We start from the raw sequence: 12,313 nt of genomic DNA, 5'->3' as shown, positions 1-12,313 counted from the left end.
AGTGAGTGAGTGAGTGAGTGAGTGAGTGAGTGAGTGAGGGCAGGTCTAGCCCACAGGCCCGGTCGTGGGGCACGCCGGACAGCCAGGATTTGCTTTTCTAGAGCGGGGCTACGCAGAAGCGAGTCCCACTCCTCCTTGATGAACTTGGGGTATGTCGACCCGCACTACCAGAGCATGTGCGCTAGAGTGGAGGTCTGCCCGCAGGACGGGCAGGCGTCCTCGCGATACACGTCGGGGTAACGGACAGACAGACACCTCGTGGAGAACGGACAGACACGGATATGTGCTGGTCTGTAGGAGTCTAAGCGAAACGGCTTGCACTCTATTCAACTTGGGGTGAGGTGGTAAAAAGACCCTTCTAGACATGTAGAAGAATTTAATAACCTCGTTGTAAGTAGCGGCAGCGTCCCTGTGGCCGTAGGGAGGAGGGGAGTCGGCGCTCCTTACAGAGGAAGCGCCGTCGGTGAGGTCACGCGCAGCCTCGTGAGCAGACTCATTGAGGTTCGGGGAGCACCCTCGACCGACCCTACGTGAGCGGGAAACCAGTGCATTGAATGATGCGTGAGAGCATAGGGACTCGAGCTGCTAAGAAGACGAGCAGCTTGCTTGGCGATGCAACCCTTTTGAAAAGCCCTAACTGCCCTTTTCAAATCGCTGTAGTCCTCAGACCCACGACCGTCTAGCAGGGCGAGGGCGATGGCGGTTTGCTCGGCGACTTCGTGGTGTGAAATGCGAATGGAGGCACAATTGGAAATCTTGCCGCTGGAGTCGACCACAACGAGCGCAAAGGTCGTCCCATCGCTGTGCTCCGCGGCGTCGACGAAGCTGGCTCTAATGTCTAATTGCTTGATCTGTTTGAGGATGGCTGCTGCTCTGGCCTTGCGTCTGCCCTCGTTGTGGATGGGATGGACGTTTCGGGGCACAGGGGTCACTTCGAACTTGTCTCGAATGCACCTAGGGATCGAAGTACTGACCATCAGGAATCCCGCAGGGTGGTAACCCAGCTCTTCGAGGTTGCGTTTACCTGCCGCTGTGGTGTTCAGGCGAGTGAGTTGCGCGCGTTCTTGGGCTTCGGCAATCTCCTCGGCGGTGTTATGCACCCCCAGCTTGAGGTGATCCTCGATATGGGTCCTGATGGGTAGCCCAAGAGTCCTCTTGTCTACTTTGCGGATGAGAGCTTTGAGCTTGTCTCGTTCCACTCTGAGCCAATTGTGCAGGGCTGGTGTCCCGGCAACCCCTTTATGCCAAATCTGTGGAGACGCTAAGGCCATATATCATCTTTTTAGAGCGCAGCTCTTTGGCGTCCGTTCCTGGGTTTCGCGTCGTCGTCGGCGTTGTCGTCGGCCTCGTAACCAGCTCCGCCCCCCTTTCATCCCCCCAGCGCTAGCAGCGACCGACTGATACCGCTGGATGCCGCTGACGCCGCTAGAGAGTCAAGATAACGTGACTGCATAGAACACCGTCGCCGCCATGCAGAAAGAGGAGGAAAGGGTCCCCCCCCCCTGTTCTTGTGTGGCGGATAGGGTGCTCTTCAGTTGCCGACGCGCCGGTTATTTCACGTAGGCCCCGGCACGTCGACGAATACGTGACCACCTTCCCACGGCTAGACCTGGTTCTTAGCGCTGCGGAAGCGAGGGTATGATATTGTTTGTGTCGGCATCGGCGGCGTTGTCCCTGAAACCAACTCCGCAGCTGGGGTTGACTCACTATCGGCGTCAGCGGCATCAGTCAGTCGCTGCTATCTCTTCCCTCCTCCCTTTATCGTGTTGTCCGCTTGCTGCGCGCGCTTCTGCCCCCATCGTTTGCCGCTGGGTGTACACGCCGCCCCCCTCCCCCCTCTTCCTGCGAGTCTCCGGTTGTCAAAGCGCCGGCTCGAACTTAATTCCTTTCTTCGCTCCTCCTCCAATGCAACCCCTGTGCGGTGGCAATCAGAGAGCCAGATCGGTGGCGGCGGATCTGTATACGTGCACCGCCCGAGCCGAAATTGCCGCTGCCGTTCGCCCTGTGCGGTGGCAATCAGAGAGCCAGATCGGTGGCGGCGGATCTGTATATGTGCACCGCCCGAGCCGAAATTGTAAGCATTGGTGTACCAAGTCGAACATATATCAGTCTATTTCTCCGACCACAAAGCTTCCTTCATGACTGTCAAGAACTGTTAGTGGAGTCTTTGTTAAAGGAATACGTGTGAAAAATAAAAAAAAAATTCTGTGATAGCGCATACATGTGTTGCTCGATTTCTTTGCCTCAATCTATCGAAAAGGTGAAACAGCTTATTTGCTGCGCTCAAATTTCGCATTAGGAAGTAACGTAATCGTCGGTAATTTTTTTATTTTGGCGCCGTGTTTTTTTAAGGAACGTTTATAGAACCAAAGATTAGACAACTCGGTTATACATTTTTCCATTCTACATATTTTTTCTCCAGAACCCTCCTCTCTTGGAAACTGCCATAAAGATATTTTGCTCAGCCATTGAGGAATTTATATTTGTTTAAGGTATATTTTGTGAAGCGTTTCATACGTTATTTTATTCATTTCTTCCTGCAAATTTTTGCTAACTTTGTCATGACAGTGATTTTCTGATACTATGCGAATCTTGGCAAATCAACTTCAGCGGGCATGCGATATCATAAAAGGGAAAGAAAACGAAACTTTTTTTTTAATTTTTTGGCAGAGATTTCGTACTGCACAGCTAGTCTACGTACAGAACTTAGTTGAACATTTGAATGTACGCATCAGTGACATATGAATTACTAGCAGTGCGCCACAATTTTTCAGTATATCTATCCACGTAACACTGAACATATTTCCTACAGCATCTTGAATAGATTGCTACAGAACCCTTTAACAGATCTTGCTATAGATACTATCGTTGCCACAGATGCATCAAAATGTGAGAAAAAGTGGGATATTGGCATTTTCTTCCCTGCTCTGGATTGGCCTTTCTCCTTTAAAACTCCTGGTGGTATTAGCGCTCAGAAAGCTTAGTTCACCACGTTCACTAGTCACCAAAATAACGGATTCGTTCTCTTTACGTTCATAACTCACTGCCCACATAGTATCTCACATGATGCATGCATTCCATTCTCTTGCGCCTGCCCAATAAAAATTATAAGGCTTGTCTGGGTACCTAGGCATAAAGGATTATTTATGAATTAAAATGGCAGATATCCTGGCAAGAGCGGGCGTCAGTGGCCCAATTCCATTGGTACTTTCAGTGTCAACATAATTAGTAGAGTTAGGTTCAGGTCATAAGCTATCATGAAATGACGTTGTATTCCCAGCCATAACAAATTTTGCTGAGTGTCGACACCTACTATTCCCTTGACGCAGAAATTTGTGTCGAACTCGTGAAACTAAGGTAACATTCACTCGGTGACGGTGTCGTATCCTACCTTTAAGTTTTATCAGCACAAAGCTGGCTTTTCTCCCTCCCCGCTGTGTCCGTTCTGGGGTAAAGATGACAGAAACAACCGTGTTTTTTTCTTATTGCGTAGAAGATTTACACATGGAAGGAAAAGCATTTTAAAAAGACCATTTGAAAATTTTTGAATGAGTTTTTTTAATTCCTGAAATTCTCTTTCTCAGAGCCCCCTCTCTTAGGCAATGTCATAAGGATGCTATCTCAGCCATTAAAGAGTTCATAATACTTTCAAAAAGTTTTCTTCAATAAAGTTATAGTTAGTAGTTATTTTCACTTATTTTGATTCTTTCCCAACTATCTCAGTTGTTTTCGTGGAATCACCAGTCGACTTCTAATTCCACCCGCGTCTTGGCCAATCCCGCATAGTGGGTATGAGCCAGTGACAGGGCGGCAAACAAATGCACAAGGATGTCGCCTGCGTTTCGAAGCCTCGTTTCCCTCGCCTTCACGTTCCACGTCGCCTCGTGCGCCTCCGACCTATTCACGGCAACGGAAGACATGCAGAAGTCCGTGGGCACCGAACACGTCGCTCTCGAAGACGGCCACTTCTACATCCTGATGCAAGAGCGCAAGCTGGCCGCTGCCATAAGGCGCTACGAAACATTAAGGAACGCCAAATCGCTGCGAACCGGTCAGGGCGCCTTGGGAACGTTCCTCTTCCTGAGCGAGCTCACCAATTTCAATTCGTACGCGACCCTGAGTGCCGCGCATCCGTCTCCAAGTAGCCTTCCCACCGCTTTCCTTTCGCCTTCCTTCAGGGAGTGGTGGCCGACGGACAGTGATGTCGCAGGAGCCGCTATTGGAATCTGCAAGTTGCAGCACCTGTACGATATCCCCGCGACTAAGATGGCAGCCATGAAGTCCCGCCTGCTGCCAGCCGCTTCACCCGAAGACTTCGCTTGCGTGGCCAGGGGCTGTTCGATTGAAGCAGAGTACGGAAACACCTCCGCCTGGGTTCGAGCAGCGCTTTCAGAGACGTCGTCGTCCCCAACAAGAGGCTCTTTGCGGAGCCTTCAATTAGGCCTCGGTTGGTTACAGGCAAACGACGAGCGCTGGCCTCGGTTGCAACGATGGGCAAAGCCTATTTATACAAAGGCAGGCAGAAGCTACCCTTCCTCGCCGAAGTCGGATATCAACGAGTACAAGAATGTCTGTGTCCAACAAGGATTCATGAGGCCGTCTGGAAGCAGACTTGTGTGCAAGATGTCCACGAACTTTGGAGACCCACGCTTGATTCTTCAGCCACTCAAGTTAGAGGTGCTGTCGCTCAAGCCACGAGTGGTGGTCATCAGCAACTTCCTCTCCCCATCGGAAGTGCACTTCATCCGATCAGCGGCGCAGAAGGGATTCCAGCGTGCAGGAATTTATTCCCCGACTGCCGTTGAGGGAATGACAAGCTGGAAACGGATCGGCAAGGTAAGAGCGCGTTGATTTTGGGACCATATGGCGGTGGTTTAAAGCGAAGCTTTTCTTGGCGAACCTCGTCAAGATTCCTGACCGTGGGAGCTGCGCAACTGTTCAGTCGCCGAATAGACTGCACAATTACGCCAGAGCGCGAGTGTCGCGCTCTACGCTGGATTCCTTGCAGCAGCGCCAGATGGCGCTCACCTCCAAGCATTCGTATTCTTTACGAGGCCCACGGGCACTCAGGAGGCCAGAGTAGGTAGCAATAAACAATGTTCCCTAAGAGAACCTCAGAATAGCATCGGCGTCAATAACAGAAAAAGGAGGAAAGGAAGAAAGTGAGCTCGCCAAGAAATAGGCTACGTCAATATGCAGGGCGGTGCAAGAAAAGAAAGCGGGCAGAGACTGAGGAGCAGTTAAACAGAGAACAAATAGGGCTGTATGCTGTTACAGAAACGCACCTTAGAGACTCGGAAGGGTCGCCAGTGATTGAGAATTATGTTTGGGAAGGGTGCAACAGAACTAAGTCGGAAAGAAAGGGAGGGGGAGTCGGAATGCTCATCCATCAGGGAGCCAAATGGAAGAAAGAGTAAATTCAAAATGGCAAGAACATCTTTGGTTATCAGGTACAATCAGTGGGAAGAAAACTTGGCTGCGCGTAACGTATTTGCGGACAGCAAATAATTGCACAGAGAAGAATCAAGAGTTAGTGGAATGCATAAGCGCTGATATTAAGGGTTTCTGGAATGATGCCGAAATTATCCTATTAGGTGACATGAATGCCCACATAGAATATCTAGATGGCTATACCGAAAACAATGTGAAGTCAATGCTGGATCTCTGTGAGCAACATAACCTCGTTATCGTGAATACACGGCCTAAGTGTGAAGGCAAACCGGCAATCGGCCATTGATTACTGTCTGATGACAGAATGAATTCATGATGAGTTGAGAGAAATGGTCATTGACGAGGAAGGGCAGCATAAGCAGCATAAGGAGTGACCATAAATGCATCATTTTGAAGATGGCTTAAGTAGTTGGGAAAGAGAGCAAGGAGTGTAAAATGACCTGTACAAATTTGAACGCTGAACAAATAACAAGTATAGTCATGAAGAGTCGAGGAAGAACTTGGCTAATGGCCAAATGAAGAGTGGGAATACAATGAGCTTCCAAGTGTAATAACGACAGGAATACTGAAAGACAAACAACATGTTCGTTGGAAAGGAAAAAAGAAACCGAAAAGCTGGTGGAACACTGAGATACGAGAAGCGATCGCCGAACGACAGAAAGCATACCGAGAGCACAGGCAGGCAGAGGAAGCGCAGCTGCCGCAGGATGAAGTAGCCAGTAAATGGGAAATATACCGGGAGAAAATGTCTATTGTTCAAATACTGGTGCAAGCAAAGATAAAAGGTGAAAGTGAACGGTAGTTCTCAGAAATGCGTGAGAAAAAGAAGGCCGCACCTAGAATTTTTTGGAACCACATAAAATTATTAGGCAATAGTCAACAACAATACAGCAACATATCCTAGACGAAGGTGGAAAAAAATTGAAAGGGAAAGCCACATTAAATTACATACGAAAAATAACAGCTAAATCTTTCCAAGGCAATGACAAGGTTTTATTTGAATGAAAGAGAGCATGAAAGAGAACCAGATGGAAAAGGAGCTGGTGCTCACAAATTTCAACTAGAAGAAGGCAGAAGATAAAATTCCTAAGCACACTGCTACACTGCTAAACGAGGTTCCCGGTTGGCTGATTATTGGACTAGGACCAAAAAGTAAGGAAGCTCTGGTGAAAGCACTGGAAAAAGACTTTAAATGAAAGAAGAATACCAGATAGTTGGAGAAAAAGTAGAATGAATGTAATTAATAAAGTTAAGGGGTAGAAACATAGAATTCACTCCTATACACCGTTCTCCATTATATCGGTAATATGCAAGTTAGCCATGCAGGCAATCAAAATAAAGCTGCAAGCATGGGCCGAGAATAATGGCATTTTGGGAGAACTTCAGAATGGCTTAACAACATGTATGCGCTTGGATGATAACCTATTTGTTCTTACTCAGTGTACTGAAATATCAAGAGTAGTAAGCAGACCGTTATACGTTTCCTTTTTCGATATTACAGGAGTGTATGTCAACGTAGACCGCAACATTTTGTGCGATATTCAGGAAGGGGAAGGCTTACTTCGGCGAAGATTACCCACAGTTTGACAGAGCTTTACCTAGAGAATACCGTTTGCGTTGAATGGGAAGGGATGAGGAGCGAGGAGAAAGTTCATATCAACAAGGCACTGAGGCATGGGTGCCCTTTATACCCTTGCCCTTATGCCTTTATACCCTTGCCCTTATGCCCTTTATTGCCCTTTATTGTGTTGCTAGCTAAGAAGCAAAGGGATTTGCAACCTCTGGCTAATATCAATGGACAGGAAGGCGAGAATTTAGGTGTTAAATCTAGCGCTAGATAATCAGTTCGGTTATTCAAGGAAAACAGCGAACAGACAGTGGCAATACAGGGCCAAGAAATACCACGGGTAAAAAAATATAGATATCTTGGTATATGGATAAACAAAGGCCATAGGTATATGTAAACATAGGAAAAAACAATAATATTAAAGGGGAAGAGAAACGAAGCACGGAACGCAATTGGGATACAATAGATATGAGGTGATCCGGGGTATGTGGAAAGGTGTAATGGTTCCAGGACTTACTTTTGGAAATGTGGTTGTTTGCTTGAAATCAGGGGTACAATCAGGACTCGACGGAAACCAAAAGTCAGTGGGACGCCTCGCATTGGGCGCTCACGGGAAGACTACAAAGGAAGGTGTGCAGGGTCATATGGGCTGGACAGGTTTTGAAGTGAGGGCAGCTTACATTAAAATTGATTATGAAGAACGATTGAGGAATCTGGAAGAAAGGAAATAGGCTGGTGGAGTGTTGAGCCATTCGTACAGAAAAAAACATTGATTCACAGCGGGGGAAAAGAACTAGGAAGCTCACCAGCAAGTATGCGGCCTCTACGTGAGCAACACAGCAACAATTGACGTCAACCGGAAAGTCGGAGAGGCTGAAATAAGCTCATGGGTGGCGGCAATGGAAAAGAAACCTTCCAGGAGTAACTACTTAAGTGGAAAAAACGAAATCAGGAAAGAAACAATTTATGATCACTCGAAAGGAAGCTCATTATTTTTCAAAGCAAGATCAGGATGCCTCAGAACACGAACCTAGAAAGCGAGATATAAGAAGGAAGAAGAAGCATGTGCTTGCTGCGGTAAAGCTAGGGCAACGATGGATCATGTTTTAATAGAATGTGAAGATATCTGCCCAGCGGTTTATTTAGCCCCCAATGGACTCCCTTGGGTTTAGCGAGAACAGGGGGAAAGATAACGTGTCCGCGATAGAGATTAGTAAGAGGCGATTGGAAGATTGGTGGAAAAAACTAGGGAAACGGCAAAAAACGGAGACGTACAAAACCAAAGTTCGCACTAGGGGTTCAGAAAATGTGCTTATGGGAATTCATTGTGCGGTTTTTCTTTCTCTTTATTTAACCTTGGAAGGACATTAGGCAGCATAATATCAAGAGCTTGGTGGCGCAACCGACCGCCCCGTTCCAAAGGGGACCCTCATAACATCCATCCATCCATCGTAAGCATTCGCGCAGCCGTGGCGCCGGTCGTGCGGAGAAATGAAGAGAAAATGAAGCTGAACGCTTCGCCTTCGCGCATCCGCAGCTGTACGTAATGAGGAAGTAAACTCTTCTTGCAGATAAAAAGGATTGCAATTACGCTACGTATGAATGCGCATGCTGAAACTGAAAACATGATGTGTTCAAGGCGTTCGCTTGTAGTCAACAGTACCGCTGAATAAAAGGCTCGGTAAAATTTGTGTTAGCGCGTGCTTGCGTGCACGTGTCTGGCGTACGTGCATATCGCATATCGATTCTTTGTGCGCTCCCACAGAGCTTCGCTGTATATAGATTCCAACTAGCATCCGTTGTATTTTCTTTTCTTAGAATTCATGCAGCATGAAATCGACTAGCATTTCTTTGGGTATACCTTCTGGACAACATCTCGTCGCCTCGCACCTATAAATGAACGAGTGCGAACAGGATAGTGCAGAATTTAAAACATGAAATCCAAGGGTTTGAAGAGGCACTGACGTCATCAGAAAGCAAACCAGATAGAAAGGGAAGAGGAGGAGATGCTGGGAAGAAAGGAAGTTTGAATATAACCTGCCTCTGCTTCGCATCGTGCATGAGGAAAACAAAGAATGAATATAAGAGTGTCTGCAGTCCAAGTTTGTCATGTGGCCATAAGTGATACAAAATTGAATTTCCATTCTTCTACATTGATTATCTTTGAAATCCTATAACTTTTCTTTGTAAGCCGTCTGTCCCATAAGCAATAGATGGAGCTAAAGGTTTCGTACAAATGGGTTCAGACATGCCCAAACACGTGACAAAGAAGTGATCTCATAGTTAATCATCGATGGTCATTGCAGCTTTAAATTTTAATCTGAACAGCATTCTGTATCAAGCTTTAGCCACAACCATGTGAAGCCAACAGATAATGACACCAAGGAAAACATGAGGGAAATTACCTAAGTTATTCGTGGAATTGACAAGCCAAAGGAATATCAACGTGAACCAAGCAACAACCTGCCGCCGATGAAAGTTCTCCTACCACCAGCGGCAAACTCTTCCATCGTCGACTTTCAATTCCCTTAAGTTTATAATTTCTACACATCAACTAAAGGCAACAAATGCTTTCCTTTGCTTCATTATCTATTGGATTATATCGTTGTAGGGAACAACAAATCACTTCCCTCACTTTCCCTTCTTGTCTTATTATTTGCCTATCTTACACAATTTGAGTAGATATTTCCCTGAAGTCTCATACGCCGACATAATGGTCCAAGTTTTCTACTAGCTAGTGCCATCCCGCGTCATCACGTCGCCGTAATTATGCAGCCGTCATTCAATCGTGATCGTGCTGCCATTGTCAGGTCCAGGACAACATTCATTTGGGCTAGATGGTACATCCGGGATGGCGCTTGTCCTGTGTCGTTCTCCCTCTCGCGATCGTCGTAGTTGGCGCTGTTCCTTCCTTATTCATTGTCGGGTCATGGTCGTCATCCCACTGTCGCCATGCCGTGGCCGTCATACTGCATTCGTCGTTTCAGCGGCGCCGTTTTTTTTCGGATTCATACTGTCGTCATGGGGTGATGTCGCCTTTATCATGCTATTGGCGTCATTCCCTCCTCTTCGTACTCTCGTTGTCACATCGTCTTTGTTATGCCGTCGCGGTCGTTCCATCCTTCCAGCTTTCCGATCTGTTTATTCTCACACCGTCGCCATTACCGTCACACAGCCGTCTTCATCCAATCGTCCTCATGCGGTCACCGTCACCGTGTCGAAGTTGCACCATCGTCACGCATTTTATAATCGTCCTTCGTCCCATTGTCGTCATACCGCCTTGATGGTTCCGTCGTCGTCGCTGCCCTGCCATCATGCGGTCGTGATGATGCCGTCATGGTGATGGACGACCCTGGCGAGCCAGTATCTTAGCAGAGTGGGCGGATCCCGGGCAGTGTGTGTCGCACAGCCGAAGCAATGGCACTCCCAGATTGGCTTCCACAGATTGCAAATAAAGACGCCTTCAGTAATGCAAACTGTCGCTACATTGCTTGAATGCTGATCGTATTAATGTTTACAGTCATGGTGAAGTGGGTTCGGCCGCAATTCTCTTTAAGCCTCGCCAGCATGGCTCGTTTTATTTCAGTTTCTGCTCTGAAACAAGGAACCAATATAGAAAGCTACAGTTACATTCCAGATTAGTAGTGCGATATTTAAAACATCAATAACAACGTAAACATTCATCTACATCATTTGTACAACAGATAAAACAATTAGAGATGAATAACCGTTGTCATGAAACCGGAATCGAACCTCTTACATGTGCCCTGGCTAAACAAGAATCGAGAAAATCCTATATATCAGGCCAAAAAATATATACACGGCCTCGAAACTACGAGTAACTGAACTAAAGATTCTATGCTAGGAACACGAATTATTCTTCAATGGATCCTTTATGTGCTTTGGCGCACAGGCTTATTGAGAACAAGTCAACAGATGCACAACAAAAATGATAATACTCTGATAATTGGCACTTTATTTCATTCTTCCTCATTATTTTATACACCTGCAGGTGTCCTGGCTCTGGGACTCCGAGCACAACTTTCTGCAGCGCCTCTCTCGGCGCATTGAAGTCACTACTGGTGTGTCGCTGGAATCTGCCGAGGCGTATCAGGTGGCAAACTACGGCATCGGCGGACACTACACGCCCCACATGGACGCCCACAGGTTCGACAAGGTGGCCGACCACGTGGACAGTAAGGACGGCAACCGACTGGCCACCATGCTCATGTACCTCACAGACGTCGCCGCAGGGGGCGCAACCGCGTTCGTCAAGCTGGGCGTCGCGGTGAAGCCGCGCGTCGGCGACGCCCTCTTCTGGTACGACGTGGAACCGTATGATGGGAGCGAGTTTCCCACTCAGCTTTCTTTCTGGCACCAGAAAAGGAGGGCGGACGAGCTCACGACGCACGTCGGCTGTCCCGTTCTGTCGGGCTCCAAGTGGATCGTGACCAAGTGGATGCACGAGCGAAACAACCTCGTCGTGCACTACAGCACGCCCGGCTGACGCCACGGTTACGTGCACCTAACAAAATCGAGAACCTCGCTTTGGGTCTGACTCGATCAAATTATACACATTTCATACTTTTCGAAATTACGATTTCAACGTACGTGAAAAGCCCCGCCTCGCCGAATCGAATAGAGTGCCAATTCATTTTCTCAAAGAGAGAAATGAGCCGAGCAGATCCGCTCCTTGCTTGATGCAACACACTGAGTAACCGGTAAGGGAGAGAAGAAAGTGATTGGGTTTCCTGAAAGGCGAAACATTGATTGAAATAGTTAATTATTAGAGAGCTATACGCATAAGGTTAGTAGATTTATCAGCTGTATAAACTGCTGCAAACATTCGCTTACTAACTAAATTAACAAGCGCTGAGCACATGGAAATACGAATGCTCTCGCTGAACCGAAGGGTTTTAAGGGTGCTAGTGGTGCCGAAATTGACCGCTGGGCAGACGTCTTCACATTCTAATAAAACATGCTCCACAGTTTCCCTACCTTTACCGCAGCCAAGCACATGCTTCTCCTTCCTTCTTATATCTCGCTTTATAGGTGCGTGTTCTAAGGCATCCCGATCTCGTTTCGAAAAGTAATGAGCTTCCCTTTGAGTTATCATAAATTATTTCTTTCCTGATTTTGTTTCTTTCCTATTATGTAGTTACTTGGCAGCTTTCTTTTCCATTGCCGCCACCCATAAGATTATTTCAGCCTAGATGACTTTCCGCTTGACGTTCTTTGTTACCGTGTTGCTCACCCAGAGGCCGCATACTAGCTGGTAAGCTTCCTAGTTCTTTT

At 47.2% G+C, this 12,313-nt stretch overlaps 1 protein-coding gene across 1 annotated transcript; it reads left to right on the top strand.

The window, feature by feature from the left end:
• The first annotated feature begins 3,821 nt into the window (after window positions 1-3,821).
• Window positions 3,822-11,547, top strand: LOC126531897 (prolyl 4-hydroxylase subunit alpha-2-like). Its single transcript, XM_050179628.2, has 2 exons — window positions 3,822-4,836; window positions 11,031-11,547. Exons 1-2 carry the CDS (start codon window positions 3,829-3,831, stop codon window positions 11,523-11,525), a joined length of 1,503 nt encoding a protein of 500 aa, XP_050035585.1. The 5' UTR covers window positions 3,822-3,828; the 3' UTR covers window positions 11,526-11,547.
• The last annotated feature ends 766 nt before the right edge of the window (window positions 11,548-12,313 follow it).

This window comes from Dermacentor andersoni, chromosome 4 (assembly GCF_023375885.2).
Source record: "Dermacentor andersoni chromosome 4, qqDerAnde1_hic_scaffold, whole genome shotgun sequence".
Taxonomy (NCBI): domain Eukaryota; kingdom Metazoa; phylum Arthropoda; class Arachnida; order Ixodida; family Ixodidae; genus Dermacentor; species Dermacentor andersoni.
The sequence above is the reverse complement of the archived record's forward strand: the minus strand, read 5'-3'. Positions and strand labels throughout refer to the sequence as shown.

What these genes read in the sequence shown, in the direction of transcription:
- LOC126531897 (XM_050179628.2), top strand. Translation starts at nt 3,829, where the DNA reads ATGTCGCCTGCGTTTCGAAGCCTCGTTTCCCTCGCCTTCACGTTCCAC. An exon ending in GCTGGAAACGGATCGGCAAG is followed by an intron (nt 4,837 to 11,030) that starts GTAAGAGCGCGT and finishes ATACACCTGCAG; the next exon opens with GTGTCCTGGCTCTGGGACTC.